This window comes from Schistosoma mansoni, chromosome 3 (genome assembly GCF_000237925.1).
Source record: "Schistosoma mansoni strain Puerto Rico chromosome 3, complete genome".
Lineage (NCBI taxonomy): Eukaryota > Metazoa > Platyhelminthes > Trematoda > Strigeidida > Schistosomatidae > Schistosoma > Schistosoma mansoni.
Genome location: NC_031497.1, coordinates 21,215,773 through 21,229,873, shown reverse-complemented (window position 1 = coordinate 21,229,873; position 14,101 = coordinate 21,215,773). Strand labels below are relative to the sequence as shown.

The 14,101-nt window shown below is 33.4% G+C and overlaps 1 protein-coding gene across 1 annotated transcript in view; it reads left to right on the top strand.

Annotated features, from left to right (window-relative positions):
* Smp_134850 (putative rootletin (Ciliary rootlet coiled-coil protein)) overlaps positions 1-14,101 on the top strand; it is a gene marked incomplete at its 5' end in the record, with an annotated part of 25,546 nt that overhangs the window by 1,903 nt on the left and 9,542 nt on the right. Inside the window, 9 exons of the mRNA XM_018799616.1 lie at positions 804-1,038; positions 1,958-2,149; positions 2,921-3,193; positions 6,029-6,179; positions 7,564-7,783; positions 9,752-9,899; positions 10,621-10,733; positions 12,141-12,297; positions 13,244-13,444. Of these exons, the coding sequence (XP_018651387.1) occupies positions 804-1,038; positions 1,958-2,149; positions 2,921-3,193; positions 6,029-6,179; positions 7,564-7,783; positions 9,752-9,899; positions 10,621-10,733; positions 12,141-12,297; positions 13,244-13,444 (1,690 nt within the window). The remainder of the gene's footprint in view (positions 1-803; positions 1,039-1,957; positions 2,150-2,920; positions 3,194-6,028; positions 6,180-7,563; positions 7,784-9,751; positions 9,900-10,620; positions 10,734-12,140; positions 12,298-13,243; positions 13,445-14,101) is intronic.

The window sequence follows — 14,101 nt, the reverse complement described above, 5'->3', positions numbered from 1 at the left end:
ATTCTTTTCAGAGACGTTTACAACCATGACATAATAATAATATCAATCATTAAAACTAAATACCAAGTTTGGACTTGAAAGTTTCAAATAAATTGAGCAATAGATAGAAAATTAATTATAAATACACTTTTTGTTATGTCCCAATGAGTAGAAAAATAGTATTTCTGACGTTTCGTGACTTAATGTAAGCCACTTCTTCGGTTATTCATTTACTTTGAAGAAGTGACTTACATCAAGTCACGAAACGTCAGAAATACAACTTTTCTACTCATTGAAGTATAACAAAAATATCTTTATTATACATATTTTATATCGTATTTAGAAAAAAAATGTTGCAAAGAAAATCCAATAAGGTTTCACTTTTATTTGTCGTATTCTTTTCCTATTCAATATATCAGAAGGGGTTTGGTGGAGATTTTAGTAATTTTATAGGGTTGAGATCATGAGTCAATTGAAGCTAGACCACCATCGAAAACCTGGAAGCACTGAATGGTTGCTCAATTTCGTGGATCGGTTGAAGTTAGACATTAACACCGTTGGATACCGGCTCAGTGGTCTATCGGTTAAGTGCTTTGGCGCGAGACTGGTAGGTCCTGGGTTCGAATCTCTCGAGTCGGGATCGTGGATGCGCACTGCTGAGGAGTCCCATAATAGGACGAGACGGCCATCCAGTGCTTCCAGATTTTCCATGGTGGTTTAGCTTCAATTGACTCGTGATCTCAACTCTATTCAATATATCTTAATTGGTATAAATAGATAACAAGTTACATTATAAATATTTTTATTGTATATATCCCCTTTAGAAAGGAGTTATTTGCTAAACAAGGAAGAGTCAATCAATTTCAATCTCGTAGTCAACGTGATGAATGGATTAAAGATCAAATGAAAAGTTTATCAAAAGCTATAAAAGATAAAGAAAATACTATCAATAAATTAACCGAAGAAATTAAACGTGATGATGAAAGACGGGAAAAACTACAACAAGATTTAGAAGTAGCTGAAGAAAATATGACATGTGTTCGAAAAGAATTAGAAACGGTAAGTTAATAAAAATCAATCTATACTACTGTTACTAATTAAATGTATTAGTCCTAAAGCTGTTTTGTATCTTTACTAAGTTGTTTAAAGTTGTGAAACTGTCGTATGGTCTACTTATATCCATATAAGTAGTATCTGTCGATGGTCAGACATAGAATGTATTTTGGCAGAAGATCGATAAGGAAAGAACAGGAATGAAGCGCAATCGGTACGAAAATGCATGAACAATGAAATCAGAGAAGACGGACTGATACTTGCAGAAGGAACAGTTAAGATTGAGACAATTGCTTGGTATTTTGCAAATTAACTGCTTGCTGTATGGTTATCAAAATTTAGTGAGATAGTCTGTAATTTGTGCTTAAATACATTCGATTGTCTCCAGTCGTGTTTTGTTCACTACAAATTAATAAAATAGGCTTCTGGTACCAATGAATTAGATTGTCTTTGACAATGGTAAAAACAAAAGAAAGATACTATAAATAAATTTAATAGTTAAAATACTAATTTATGAAATAAGTTTTACAAGCTATTTGTGTGGAGGGAGATCTGGTCATTTGTAAATGAAAGTATATTTTGAAATGATGGAGAAGTTTTATAGCTCAGGTAGATGCTTTTGGTGTTGTTGAGTTCTCTGAGTTGGATGGTGTAATTGTGGAGCTTTCGTTTTTGTTTTGGGCAACATCCTCAACGCTTAATTCATAGTGAACTCAACAACATCAAAAGAAGGGTATCTTTATTATTTTTGTGTTCTACTTTTTTTCCCCTTTTCAAAAGGTGAATTTAGTTGTTGCTAATTCAAGTGTTACGATAATTTTAAGCAACGTTTTTTCTCTCTATCCACTCTTCTGTTTTCTGTTCATGTTTCATTTTTACTAACAACTGGTGAATGTCAGTATTGCGTTTTTTTTCCACTTCTAAGGTATCTGAGGAACAACGTAGACTTCGTCGTGAAAAAGATGAAATTCAAACAGATAGACAAACTGTTTATCGAGAAGAAACTAGAATAGCTCACGAACTGAACAATTTACGTGATGAGTTGGCCCGTACTGAACATAATTTACGATCGATTACAGGCAAAGGAATTTTGAATGGTTTGGATTCTGTTCGTAAAGTGAGCAATTGTCATATTTTTCATTGCATGGTTTGTAACTCAAACTTAGGTTTGAATTACTCAATATTTGCTATAATCATGGAATTTTGTATAAGTTACTTGTAATTGTTGTTCGGTTACAAATAGGGAAGCCTCTAAAAATGTATTGTTCTTGGTATGATGTTTTTTTCGATGTTATTGACAGAAAAGAGATTAATGTCAGATTTTGAGTAACCGGTGCAAATACTTTTCTGTTACCAATATTTTAAGATTGTTTTTCACACTTTCCAACTTTGACTCTTCATGATTTGCAAATATCTGGGGACAGCCAATATTTCTATTATTTCAATAGTTGAGATCATGAGTCAGTTGAAGCTAGACCACCATGGAAAACCTGGAAGCACTGAACAGCCGTTTTGTCCTATTGTGGGACTCTTCAGCAGTGCGCATCCACGATCCCGCCTCGCGAGATTCGAACCCATGACCTATCAGTTTCGCGCGCGAGCGCTTAACCACTAGACCACTGAGCCGGCATCCAACAGTGTTAATGTCTAACTTCAACCAATCCACGAAATTGAGTGACACATCCACCATTGTCTTCAGTGAGTGACTATCTCACAACAGACCTGGTTGATTTCCACTGGTCACTGCTTCCCACTAGAACTCCAGGAAATACCTCATGTAGCCAGTCACTAGTCATCATATGTTGATTAATATCTATTATTGTTAACTTTTAGCATTTATTTTTAAGATCCATGACATACTCATATATTTTTACTTAACTATTTATAGGTTGTTGAAATATTTCGTGATCGTTATGGCCCAGATTGTGATATTGTACAAGGTTATCATGGAACATTAATAGAATTAATTGATTGTCCAGAAACATTTTATACTAGTGTAGAAGTTACAGCTGGTTCACGTCTATTTTATCATGTTGTTCAGAATGATAAATTGGTTATTCGTATGATTGCAGAAATTAATAAACATAATCTTCCTGGTGAAGTTAATTTTCTTCCAATTAATCGTTTATGTGTACAAGAATCTTCATATCCAGAGACAAATGTAAGTTATTTGTATTTTCCATTCTCTTTGTCTTTTTCTATAATGTTATTCAGGCAGCCGAAACATATTCTGGTCGATGTTATATATGCTTTAACTGTTATCTCACCGTTCCACATTTGTCATCGTTAATCTTCAAATTATACAATGAGAGATTTGCAGTACTTATTTTCAGGGTGATCCTATGGAATATTTAATGAATACTCATCTACTTAAATGTTATTATGTCAACAGTACTACTGTTTTTCTTCTAGTCAAATCCTCGTTAATGTAGAACCATAAGTGAGTATCGCATTCTGATTCATGATTGTTTCTCCATGTATTTCAAGTAAATGGACATGAGTAAAGTTACAAGATGTACTAAGAACACCAAGAATAGCAGGGTATTGATTATAGAGGGAACAAATGGATTATCCCGCTTTTGAGAATAGGCTAGCCAACCAACATAAAATTTCAAACATAAGAGAACACTAAAGAGTTAAATCTGAAAAGGGTTAAGAACAATTACGAGCAGAAGAGATTAAACTCACTGAAATTGATGAGTAAACAAATTCGATGATTAGCTCGCTGCAGAAAACCTATTTGTGCATTACAATGCATAGACCGTAGAAATACTAAAATATATATATTACCACTTTCTACCGGTTATCAGTGTATGGTGTATAATAAAAAAATAAACAAATTTAAAACGACGTTTTGTAATTAATAAACCTGTTGATACTATTACATGTAATTTGTTAACCTCTCCAAGGTTTTGTCTATTTTTAGACTGATTGTTGTTTTTATAAACCGAATGCATAACCCGTTAATCGGACGTAAAATATATTGACGAGAGAATTTAGACGTTATAGCTAAAATACGTCAGTATTTTGTGAATTATATTTATTTCATGATGGTCAGTCCTCTTACATTGAGTAGTGGGCAAGAAATTGAACATTAAAAACCAGTTTTTAATATTAATGAGAATAAGTAGAACTAGGATGACTAAAATGTATATGATATGCCAAATTGATTGCGATAGACACTTACATAACGACTAAGAATTATTCAAGTTCCTGATGCGCTACATTGTAGTAAGTGATTGTCGAATTTCGTCATAAGTATCCTTCTTATCTGTTAAGTTGTTTAATTTATTGTCTAACTATTGACTTGGTTCAAACTTTGGACTTTTACGAGTCAGTTAAATCAATCACTTTTTAAAAAAAGAACGATTCATTTCGATCTATATTAGAAAAAGTTTTAAAAGAAATTAAAGCTTATCAGATTTACCAATGAATAAATATGATTATGATGTGTGATAATGAAATTAAATGGGATTTGTCACTGAGTCTGGACAAACAAGCACTCAACTTACTGACTACTAAATATGTAATTTCCTTTCATCTTATTGATTTCTACTACGAACCCACTGAGATTGACTGCTTGTGATTATGTGGAATAAAGTCTTGTCTAACGTTACTCTGGTTCTCTATTCTTGGTTATGAATCGTATATCTGATATAAAGTGATCTATTCTCTGTATTGTGTGCCGTTTAGGGTGTCCAATCTAACGGCATTATAAACTCGGTCACCCAGACCAGTCCTATCATCATATTTATTGTATTAGCATAGTGTACTGCAGAGAGAGAAATATACTTTAAATCATTCGCTCTATCAGAATGTCATAGTATTTAGTGTATAATTTCAACTAGAAACTTTATCATTTACAGCATTTAGTTACACGAAAATTTCAAATTACCTACCAGAAAACATCTATTGAAATAGACCAATCACCGCTAAATTATAACATTTCAATTGGTTAAGTGACACTATAATTTATCGCTTGTAAATAAATATGCTGAACATAGTAACATCTTTAGCACATATAAACCTACACTATACTTAGCCACTCATAACTAACTGTATTGACCACATACTCCGTTATAATTATTCGATCGCGCCTGTAAGTTAGCATATGATTTTGCGAGGACGAAAAGCGAATGCCCGGAGCTTTAACCGGGTTAGTGGGCACGGAAAATTCACCTAGGGGAGTTACAAAACCCTGATTCCAAACCAATGGTGTACATGGGCTCCAGTATACTGAGAGAACAAATGGCGTATGAACCAGTTATTGGTCACTGGCTACCATGGGACTGCATCTCCTCACGATGCTCCACTGCCTTGTGGTTCAAACCTTTAGGTCAAAAGCTCCCGGTGTAACCCCCTAAGAAAACCATCTACTTCAGTTTGGGCACCTGGGCAGTATCATAGCCCTCACACAAATCAAGTGGGATTTGTGTACTTAACTTACTTAACTTACGCCTGTTACCCCTCGTGGAGGAGCATAGGCCGCTCACTAGCATTCTCCATCCAACTCTGTTCTGGGCAATCCTTTCCAGTTCTTTCCACTTAACATTCATCCTTTTCATATCTGCTTCTATTTCCCGGCATAATGTGTTATTTGGCCTTCCTCTTTTCCGCTTCCCTTCAGGATTCCAAGTTAGGCATTGCCTCGTGATGCACATTGGTGATTTCCTTAATGTATGTCCGATCCACTTCCAACGTCTTTTCCTAAGAGATTTGTGTGGCGCCTATATATCTGGTGTCCCTTTGTACCAATATTTATATGTTTAAATAATAATAATAATTGTGCATTGTAAATAACTGTTTTATACAAGATTTTCAGTAGATGTTTATGTTAAATATTTCTTATTATAATGATGACTAAACTCTTAAAAATAGTACTAGTAGAGAGTAAGCCACTCCGTAAGTTAGTTAATTTCTTCAAGAATGTTTTACAGTATACAGAATAATTGGTTGTTATTCTTTTTTTTTAATAATAAACAAACCATAATTTCAGGATGCAATTCCAATGATATCTCGTTTAAATTTTGATGAAAAATTTCGTGGTGTAATGTTACATATTTTTGGGAAAACATTAATTTGTCGTAGTATTGAAATTGCAACTCAATTGGCTCGAACAAAAAATTTTGATTGTATTACACTTGATGGTAAGATTGCATTATCTGGTGTCAATCATTTCTGAACACGGTTTATGTTAATTTTTTATTTTATAACTGTTATAACTTGTGGCCGAGTAGATGCCTTGTTAACGTATGACGTGATAAGACCGTCAATCAGAGAGCAGCGAATTATCGATTGGAACAGTGACACACGAAAACCGTACGAGCAGTTTAGAGTGCTTATCGGTCCTGCTTCTGCCTAGCCCAGCCAGTTAAGTCCAGAACACCAATAACAGCCTCTGCAATATAAATCATTATTCTCAAACATACTGGGTCTATATACCAAACAAACTGAACACATCGTACCAATAAAATAGAAAGTAACATTTGTACAAGATTTAGCCAAATGTGGCTGTGAATGTGGGAGGCAGTAATTAATAGACTGGGTATAACTCAAGAATGGTAAATCGTATAATGATAGTCCATAAGTCAAGATAAAGCTTATAATAAGGGAAACATGAATATGAATAGTTTAGTTATTTAGCAATTATGCGATAAAAATATATGCATAATATTGGTTCATAAATGGATCCCAAAGTTACCATTCACTATTGTTATCGGGGCATAACGATAACACCTTGTATTGGCCGAGTTTTTTTAAATGCACTTATAATCCAGAAGTTTCAATGTTATTGTTTGTAATTTTAAATTATGGATTGACGTTAGTTTGACAACCGTTGTGAACCAGAAAACAAAAGGTAGATGTTTTCTTCTAGCATGGGACTCTCTAGCAGTGCTCACACATAATCTTACCAGAGTTAGAACCCTAGGTCCTTCAGACCTCAGGGTAAACACCTAACTTTCAGATCACTAAAATGTCAATCAGTGGTTTACATGTATAACCTCATTCAATTCGGTACATGAAGATGAAAAAGCTGTCAAGTGCTCACAGGTTTTCAGTTGTGGTTTAAATAAAGTTAGGTCGTGATATAGAACCATTAATTCAACAATCTCCTCTCAATGCCCTACTTGAAACAAAGTTTAAGCATTTAGTTTTCATTCAATAGGTTTCAGGTTGGAACTCTGTTCCAGTTACTTTGCTTTGGCCATCAAATCCAAGTGCATAAATCTGTACCTGATAAATAAGTTACGCTATCATTCACTTTATATTTTTTGTGTATTTGTAATGTATATAATAATGCCTAGTATTATAAGATTTACTATAATGTTTAGTGATGTAACTGAAACTGTTTCACTTGTGTGCTCGTTTGTTAATTACAATAGGGACCATTATATTCGTATCCTTTTTGATCTTTTTAACTGCATTACTTATTATTATTATTGTTATTATTATAACTTGAACTACCAAACTATTATGATGAAAAGAAGTTGGTTAAAACTTGACGTCTATTTATTTTTTTTACACGGACAGGTGATCAAGTATCACGTAAAGGTACACTTACCGGAGGATATTATGACAGTCGATTATCACGTTTAGAATTACAGAAACGTAAACAAAAAACTGAAATTGAAATTCAAGAAACAGAAAATGTTCGTGAGAATAATGCTAAACGTAAAGAACAAGTTGATGCACAAATTAACCGTATCATTGATGATGTACAACGTAAGGATACAGTAAGATCAAAACATGAGTGAGTTTATAAAAAACTACCTGTCTTTATTTGTACATAAATTATTGTTATTATTTTTATTATTGTATTCGATATTTCATTGATAAGGTTTGGGTAAATTAGACTTAAATCGTTTTAAATATCTCTTGTGACTGAAGGTGTTCATTAAAATGGAGTATACCTCAATTCTGCACCCAAGCAATGGAAATAATAATGTAGTATAGGAAGGAGTTTACATTATTTGCTCTTTGTCTACATTACTGAATAAGTAACGGAAATCTAATAACAAGACAGTGGTGTTTATCAAGAATAAGTCGTCTCTGAATTTTTGCTTTTTTCAATATTTGGCTTTGTGATGAAAGGTTGTCAAAAAAGATTTTCGAAGTTATTCGTCTATTAATTGAAACGTAACCTTTTTGTGGACTACTTACGTGATAAATGAGTTACTTGGCAAAGTTTTGACGTTTGTCTAATCTATTATAAAAAACTGTTTACTATCGTTTTGTTATAAGAACTCCTGGAGTATATAAGCATTTATCTCAAGCTATCAGACGCTAGAGGTTTCTATGATCATTTAATATTTCAGATTCATTTATGCACGCCTAGGGTTTTGATAAAATTAAATCATATTAATGCAAGAAATCTGTGGAAATCGTCGAATTTTATAGTTTAGATTACGAAGTGAACCTTAGTTAGATGACCACTAAAAATTAATAAGCATCAGACCGCTGTTTCGTGTTGGTATAGAAATCATTGGCAGTGCGCAACCGCTACCCCGATTGGATGTCGAACTCGGAACCTACATGTTTATTGGTCAGCTCTTCATCTTTAGACCACTGAGTCGTAATCCATTGGTTTATATTTCCAATTTCGACCAATTTTTGATGTTGCTCAAATATCCTTCACTGGAATTAGTGGGTAGCTGCCGCTCTTCCGATATCATTGGACTATAATAGCTACAGTTTCTCACTAGAAATTAGAGAATTACCTCTCAAATCTTGCGTGGTTTCTGGTTGAGAAGAATTATGGCTAGTCATTGCCTACGTATTTATGATGCGACTCGATATTTTACTGAATTGGGATTATTATTCAAAAACTAATAGGTTAGATAAGAGTGGTATTTATCAATACATATCCTTCCAACTATTTTACAGTTTGAATGGTGAGATCAAATATAAAGGTTCATCAATGCACAAATGACATCGCACGTGTTATAGAGGAGATTTGGATAATAACCAGATATCTAGAGACTACTTACTTTAACTGTCTAAACAAACTGAAATCCCAGATAATTGAGAGTAACTCAATGTAGCGGTAAATGCAAGAAGAAAAATCAAGCACCGCAAACATTTGTGATACACAGTGTTGAAATTGAACAACAGTATTGCTCGTCAAATGGCTCTACCAAGGACCGAGGAAAGAGTAATCCATCTATCAAACTCATCCGATATGTTTGCGTTGATGCTGGAGCTACCGTAATCTAGTAGTTTTATGAAATATAATTATGTTAGAATTCCGGACATGTAAATACTGCTAACGGATCAAAATTGAATATTTCTAATCAAGAGAAAAAAAGTCTACTGTATTCTGGAATAGAAATAAATTAAACCAGGTTTTCATACTTTCATTTTGCTAAATATTAAGGAAGAAATGATTATTATTTATCAAGAACAATTCAACTGAAATAATTATCTCTGTATTGGTAGATATAAATGAATCGGATGTGGTGATTAATTTAATTTCTAAAGGAGCAACTTATAAATCAATTGATCCTTTAATTCTCCTAGATATAACTCATTACTGACTGTTGTAGTTGAAAGGTTAGGGTACTTTACTGAATATGTTCAAACAGTTGAAGTTCGTACGTATAGAAGATATTTTGAAATTGATGTAATTAGAATGTTTTTGCTTGAAAATAAGGTCTTATTGTAAGTTTATTTTTCTGTCTTTACTGTATTCGTTGTTTGTTTTTTTTAAAATATATTTTAGAATGACATTTGATAAGTTAAAAAAAGATATTCATATGTGGAAGGAAGAATTACGTGGTAAACAAGAAACTAAACCACAGAAAGAATACAAATTATCATCTTTACGTCATGACTTAGATCAAATGAAATATACAATGGAATCTTATAAAGTTAGTTTGATATTATTTTGTTAATGTTAGCGTACTTATGTAATAACTCGACCGTTGCTGCTACCTTGACATGGTGGTCGGGCTTGCCTATCGTGATGAACCAATATCTTCAAACCCTAATCTTTCACATTAATGCTTGTATTCTTACTACTTCTACCACTATGGGATTTGAATCGAAACTGCATCTCTGTGCTAATGTGGTATGGTAACTCGAACTGATGTGCGTACGTACGTACGAAGTTCTACGTTGTGACTGACTGACATTGATCAGTATTAACCGGTATTATTTTTTCTGGTAGAATTCGAGCAGCTAATCCGTTTTTCACAGTGATGTTGTCAGAGTTAGTCAGTCGGTCAAACTCAGCGTAGAACCTGGTATGTATGTACATCGGCTCAAGTTGCCGTAACTTATTAGCACAACGAGATGAAACTGTCAAAGTAAATCTTAAAGTCGTAGAATTAGTAACAGTATCTGTCGTAGTACGAAAGATTAGGCATCAAAGATACGATTGGAGAAGAAAATATAAATTCGTGAGATAAAAAAATTTATCAGGAATTCAGAAGCTTAGAATTTGGGGAGGGAAATCTAATCCTACTTTTCTGTCTAGAATTATGCATACATTTTAAAATGTACTCAAAGTGGTCAGTTGAATATTTGAGTGGTTTATTCTATTGACTAAAAGTCTAAATTAATCAAAAAATCTCGTTTTTTTGCTTCTAGGTTGAATTAGGAACGGATTTATTAAGCCAGTTATCAGTTCAGGAGCAACGTGAAGTTGATCGTTTAAATGATAAAATTCAAGAACTAACCAGAGAAGCGAAAGATGCTTATAAGTAAGTTACGTGTGTACATATTTTACATTGATTAGTTTGAATAAATAAAATTATTCATTTGGTTCTGTTAGGGATGCTAGATCCACAGAAATCGCTTAGTAAAAGTCTCAGTTTTGTAATTTTCTTTGGAAATTTAGATTTCTCGTTTTCGCGCCGAAACATCCCACTTTCACATTCAGTTTGTATCTCCCACTTGGAAGAACCTTAAATATCATTGGTTCTTACAATAAGTATTGTCATATAGACATTCTCATTTCATTCATTGCTGACGTCATTTAAAGTAGTGTATAATGAAAATTTTTATTTGTATGTAATATGGCATTTTCTGAGGATCTAATCATAAATTTGGAAATACAGCGATTTTCCAGATGTCTATCATCGTGATTATATATAAATACTTATAAATATTTTGGGTAACCTCTTAATGTTACATGGACTTAAAAGGATTACATTAGTGATTTCTATTGTCAAGAAAAGTAACTGTTGCACTAGGTGGAGCACTTCTTGTTTCATGATAGCGGGTTGTAAAAAGAGCGAAACATGTATATCATGAACATAATTGAGAAGCTTTGTACTTTGTACCCAAAACTCTTGATTATGCATTCTACTGACTATTTGAAACAAATGGAAACCAGCCTCATTTGATGCTGTTTTTTAATTTTCGCTTTAGGCAGTAATGAATCCTGAAATTGTATTTCAAATTGTAGCTGTATTTTGTTTCAAAAAGTCTGAACCAAGAGAAAAACCAATACCTCTTTCTCACTAGGACTAGTTTACGTTAGTAGGATAAAGTGATAACGATTAGATGCTCAATGTAAGCCCAAATTTGAATATTCTGATTAGTCTATTTCAACCAAGCAGCTCTAGCGAACGAATCAAGAAGTTTCTCATGGAAATTCGATGTAAACTTTGACGTTTCTATTACTGTACGATGTTGTCTCAGTTCCCTGTAATATTTCTTGTTCTCAGCGCACTCTCGTTTTCATATGTTATAGGTCAAGTGCAGTACAGGAGTTAGAAAGTGTAGATAAGGAATAACGTAATAATGGAGATGAAGGGAACTCAGAATAGCGATTCCAAATCACAAACTAAGTGGGACTATGTAACAACAATAATTTTAGCTACTCTCCAGTGTTTCGACGTACTCACACATGTTATCTCTTATTAACGCAATCCAAAGAATCATCCCAGAACTTATTTATGATCTCCAATAAATCATATCGACTATAAAATTATGTATGGAATTAATACTCTGCATTGGTTAAAAGTGTATAGAATAGGATAATGTCTATTCATTTTAATGATAAGTTAATAAGAGAAATATTCTGTTTAAGTTTACTGATTATATTTTTCCTAATGTGTTGGGTGAATAATTTTCTTCTCTTCCATCCCTCCCCTCGGTCTTAGAAAAAGAATTACACTAGAAACTGAAAAGAATGAAAAGGAAACTCAACTAGAACATAATTTATTAAGAAAACAAGAACAATTAGAATCTGAGGTAGCTGAAGCTTCAGAACAAGATTTACAAGATCGTTTAACTGAATCAGAAGAAGAATTGCGCGAGGTAATTTATTGCTCTTTTGGTCATTCATTAAAAATACTTTTAATAATATTTCATGTTTTTTATTATTGTCTCTGTTAATGATCTTAACTCACTGAATAAGTGATTTTCAAAAGCTGTCTTTGAGTGTAATATTCCGCAGTCTCTGTTGGTGCGTTCTGTGCTTCGTAGATATAGATTTATTATTTCAATGTAGTGCTGGTAGTTTGTTCTCCAACTTTCGGTTCGAAAAGTTTATTTTATTTGTATTTTTCTAGAATTACTGAAGTATCAGCATCGACCTAAGCTCCATAATCGAAGTACTAATAATTAACTAGACTTCCACTAACAGTCCTCTATGTATTGATAGACTAGTCGATAAAATCCATTCAAGAAGTAACTGGCATCAGAAACTATGTTTTCTCGTTATCTTCATCGTTGATTCGATGGTTTGCAACTCGGATATAATAAATGATGAGTAGTACGAACAGCTGAATTATTCTAACGAAATACTTTCTATAAATATTGTGGGATTATTTGATAGAATTGAATGAGATATTGTAACCAGGTTTTCTTGATTGGGAGGCAAACCAATAGATAATCATCTCAACATCGTACTTGATGAAGGATTTTGCTTAAATTAACGATTTAATGGTCGAATCAAACTACAATATTATTGTAAGGAGACGATTAGCTAGCTTCTGGTGTAAGTGATATTGGACAAGTTTCAGGACGTTCATTTCATACTGTTTAGGACTCGTAAGCTCAAACTACATTTATGCCAGTTTTGATGCTCACACTAGAACTCAAACTCATTACTTACTACTTGTGACATTTTATATACATGCTCTCCGCTAATACAAGCCTGACATCCTCGTTACCCTGATCAGAAAGCAAACATTTATTACAAAAGCATAACTGTTACTTTTTTAAAACCTTATTCTTCATCCTGTTGACATTGTTTGTCTAGGTTGAACGTCTTATTGAAGGTGCTCAGCGTACAGTAGATGAAGTAGAAACACGTTTATCTGCTCTATTACATGAACAACGTCAATTGGAATCAGAAATGGAACGTAAAAAACAAGAAGAAAAAGAATACGCTGAACGTATACAAGATGATCAACAGAATTTAGAAAAAATGCAATCAAAACAAAGTCAATTATTAAAAAAAGTATATTCACATTATGATTATTTGTTACAACTAAGATTTTCACTTGTTAAATAATTTTAACCATAGTTAAATTATAAGGAAAGATGGATAGTGTCTAGCAGTGGAATCCAGGACGCGCGTTTCGTCCTATTTGGGATTCGTCAGCTGGATGTACCTGCATCTCAGAGTTGATGTTCACTCTGGGACTCGAACCCAGTACATTTCGCTTCAAACGCCATCGCGTTATCCACTCGGTCACTGAGTCCTGATAGCCACTTGCTTGTGCGATGGGGTGAAGTTTAAATTCATTTAGTATTGTTTGTTTGAATCTTCCCATTGATGTTTAGGACTGCAACTGGTCAGTCTCTATAATTTAATGTTTAACAAGATGGAGGCTATTATCTATTATCAGGATAAATTACTAGTAATATTGACAACTACAATTCCATTGAGTGGTCTATCTATCAGATAGAGATATACTTTCCTATACTTCTCTCGGTTCACAATAAAAAAAATTTTGATGTTAGGGAGTTGGAAATAATCGATTCGGCCTTAAACTATCAGGCTGTGAAACTGGATGACCTGGGTGACGAAAGCATCATTCTCCTAAAGGTCTCACATATGCCTTACAGATGAGTGTCAACTAGCGTAGGATTTCCTGCCGACTAATTCCAACTG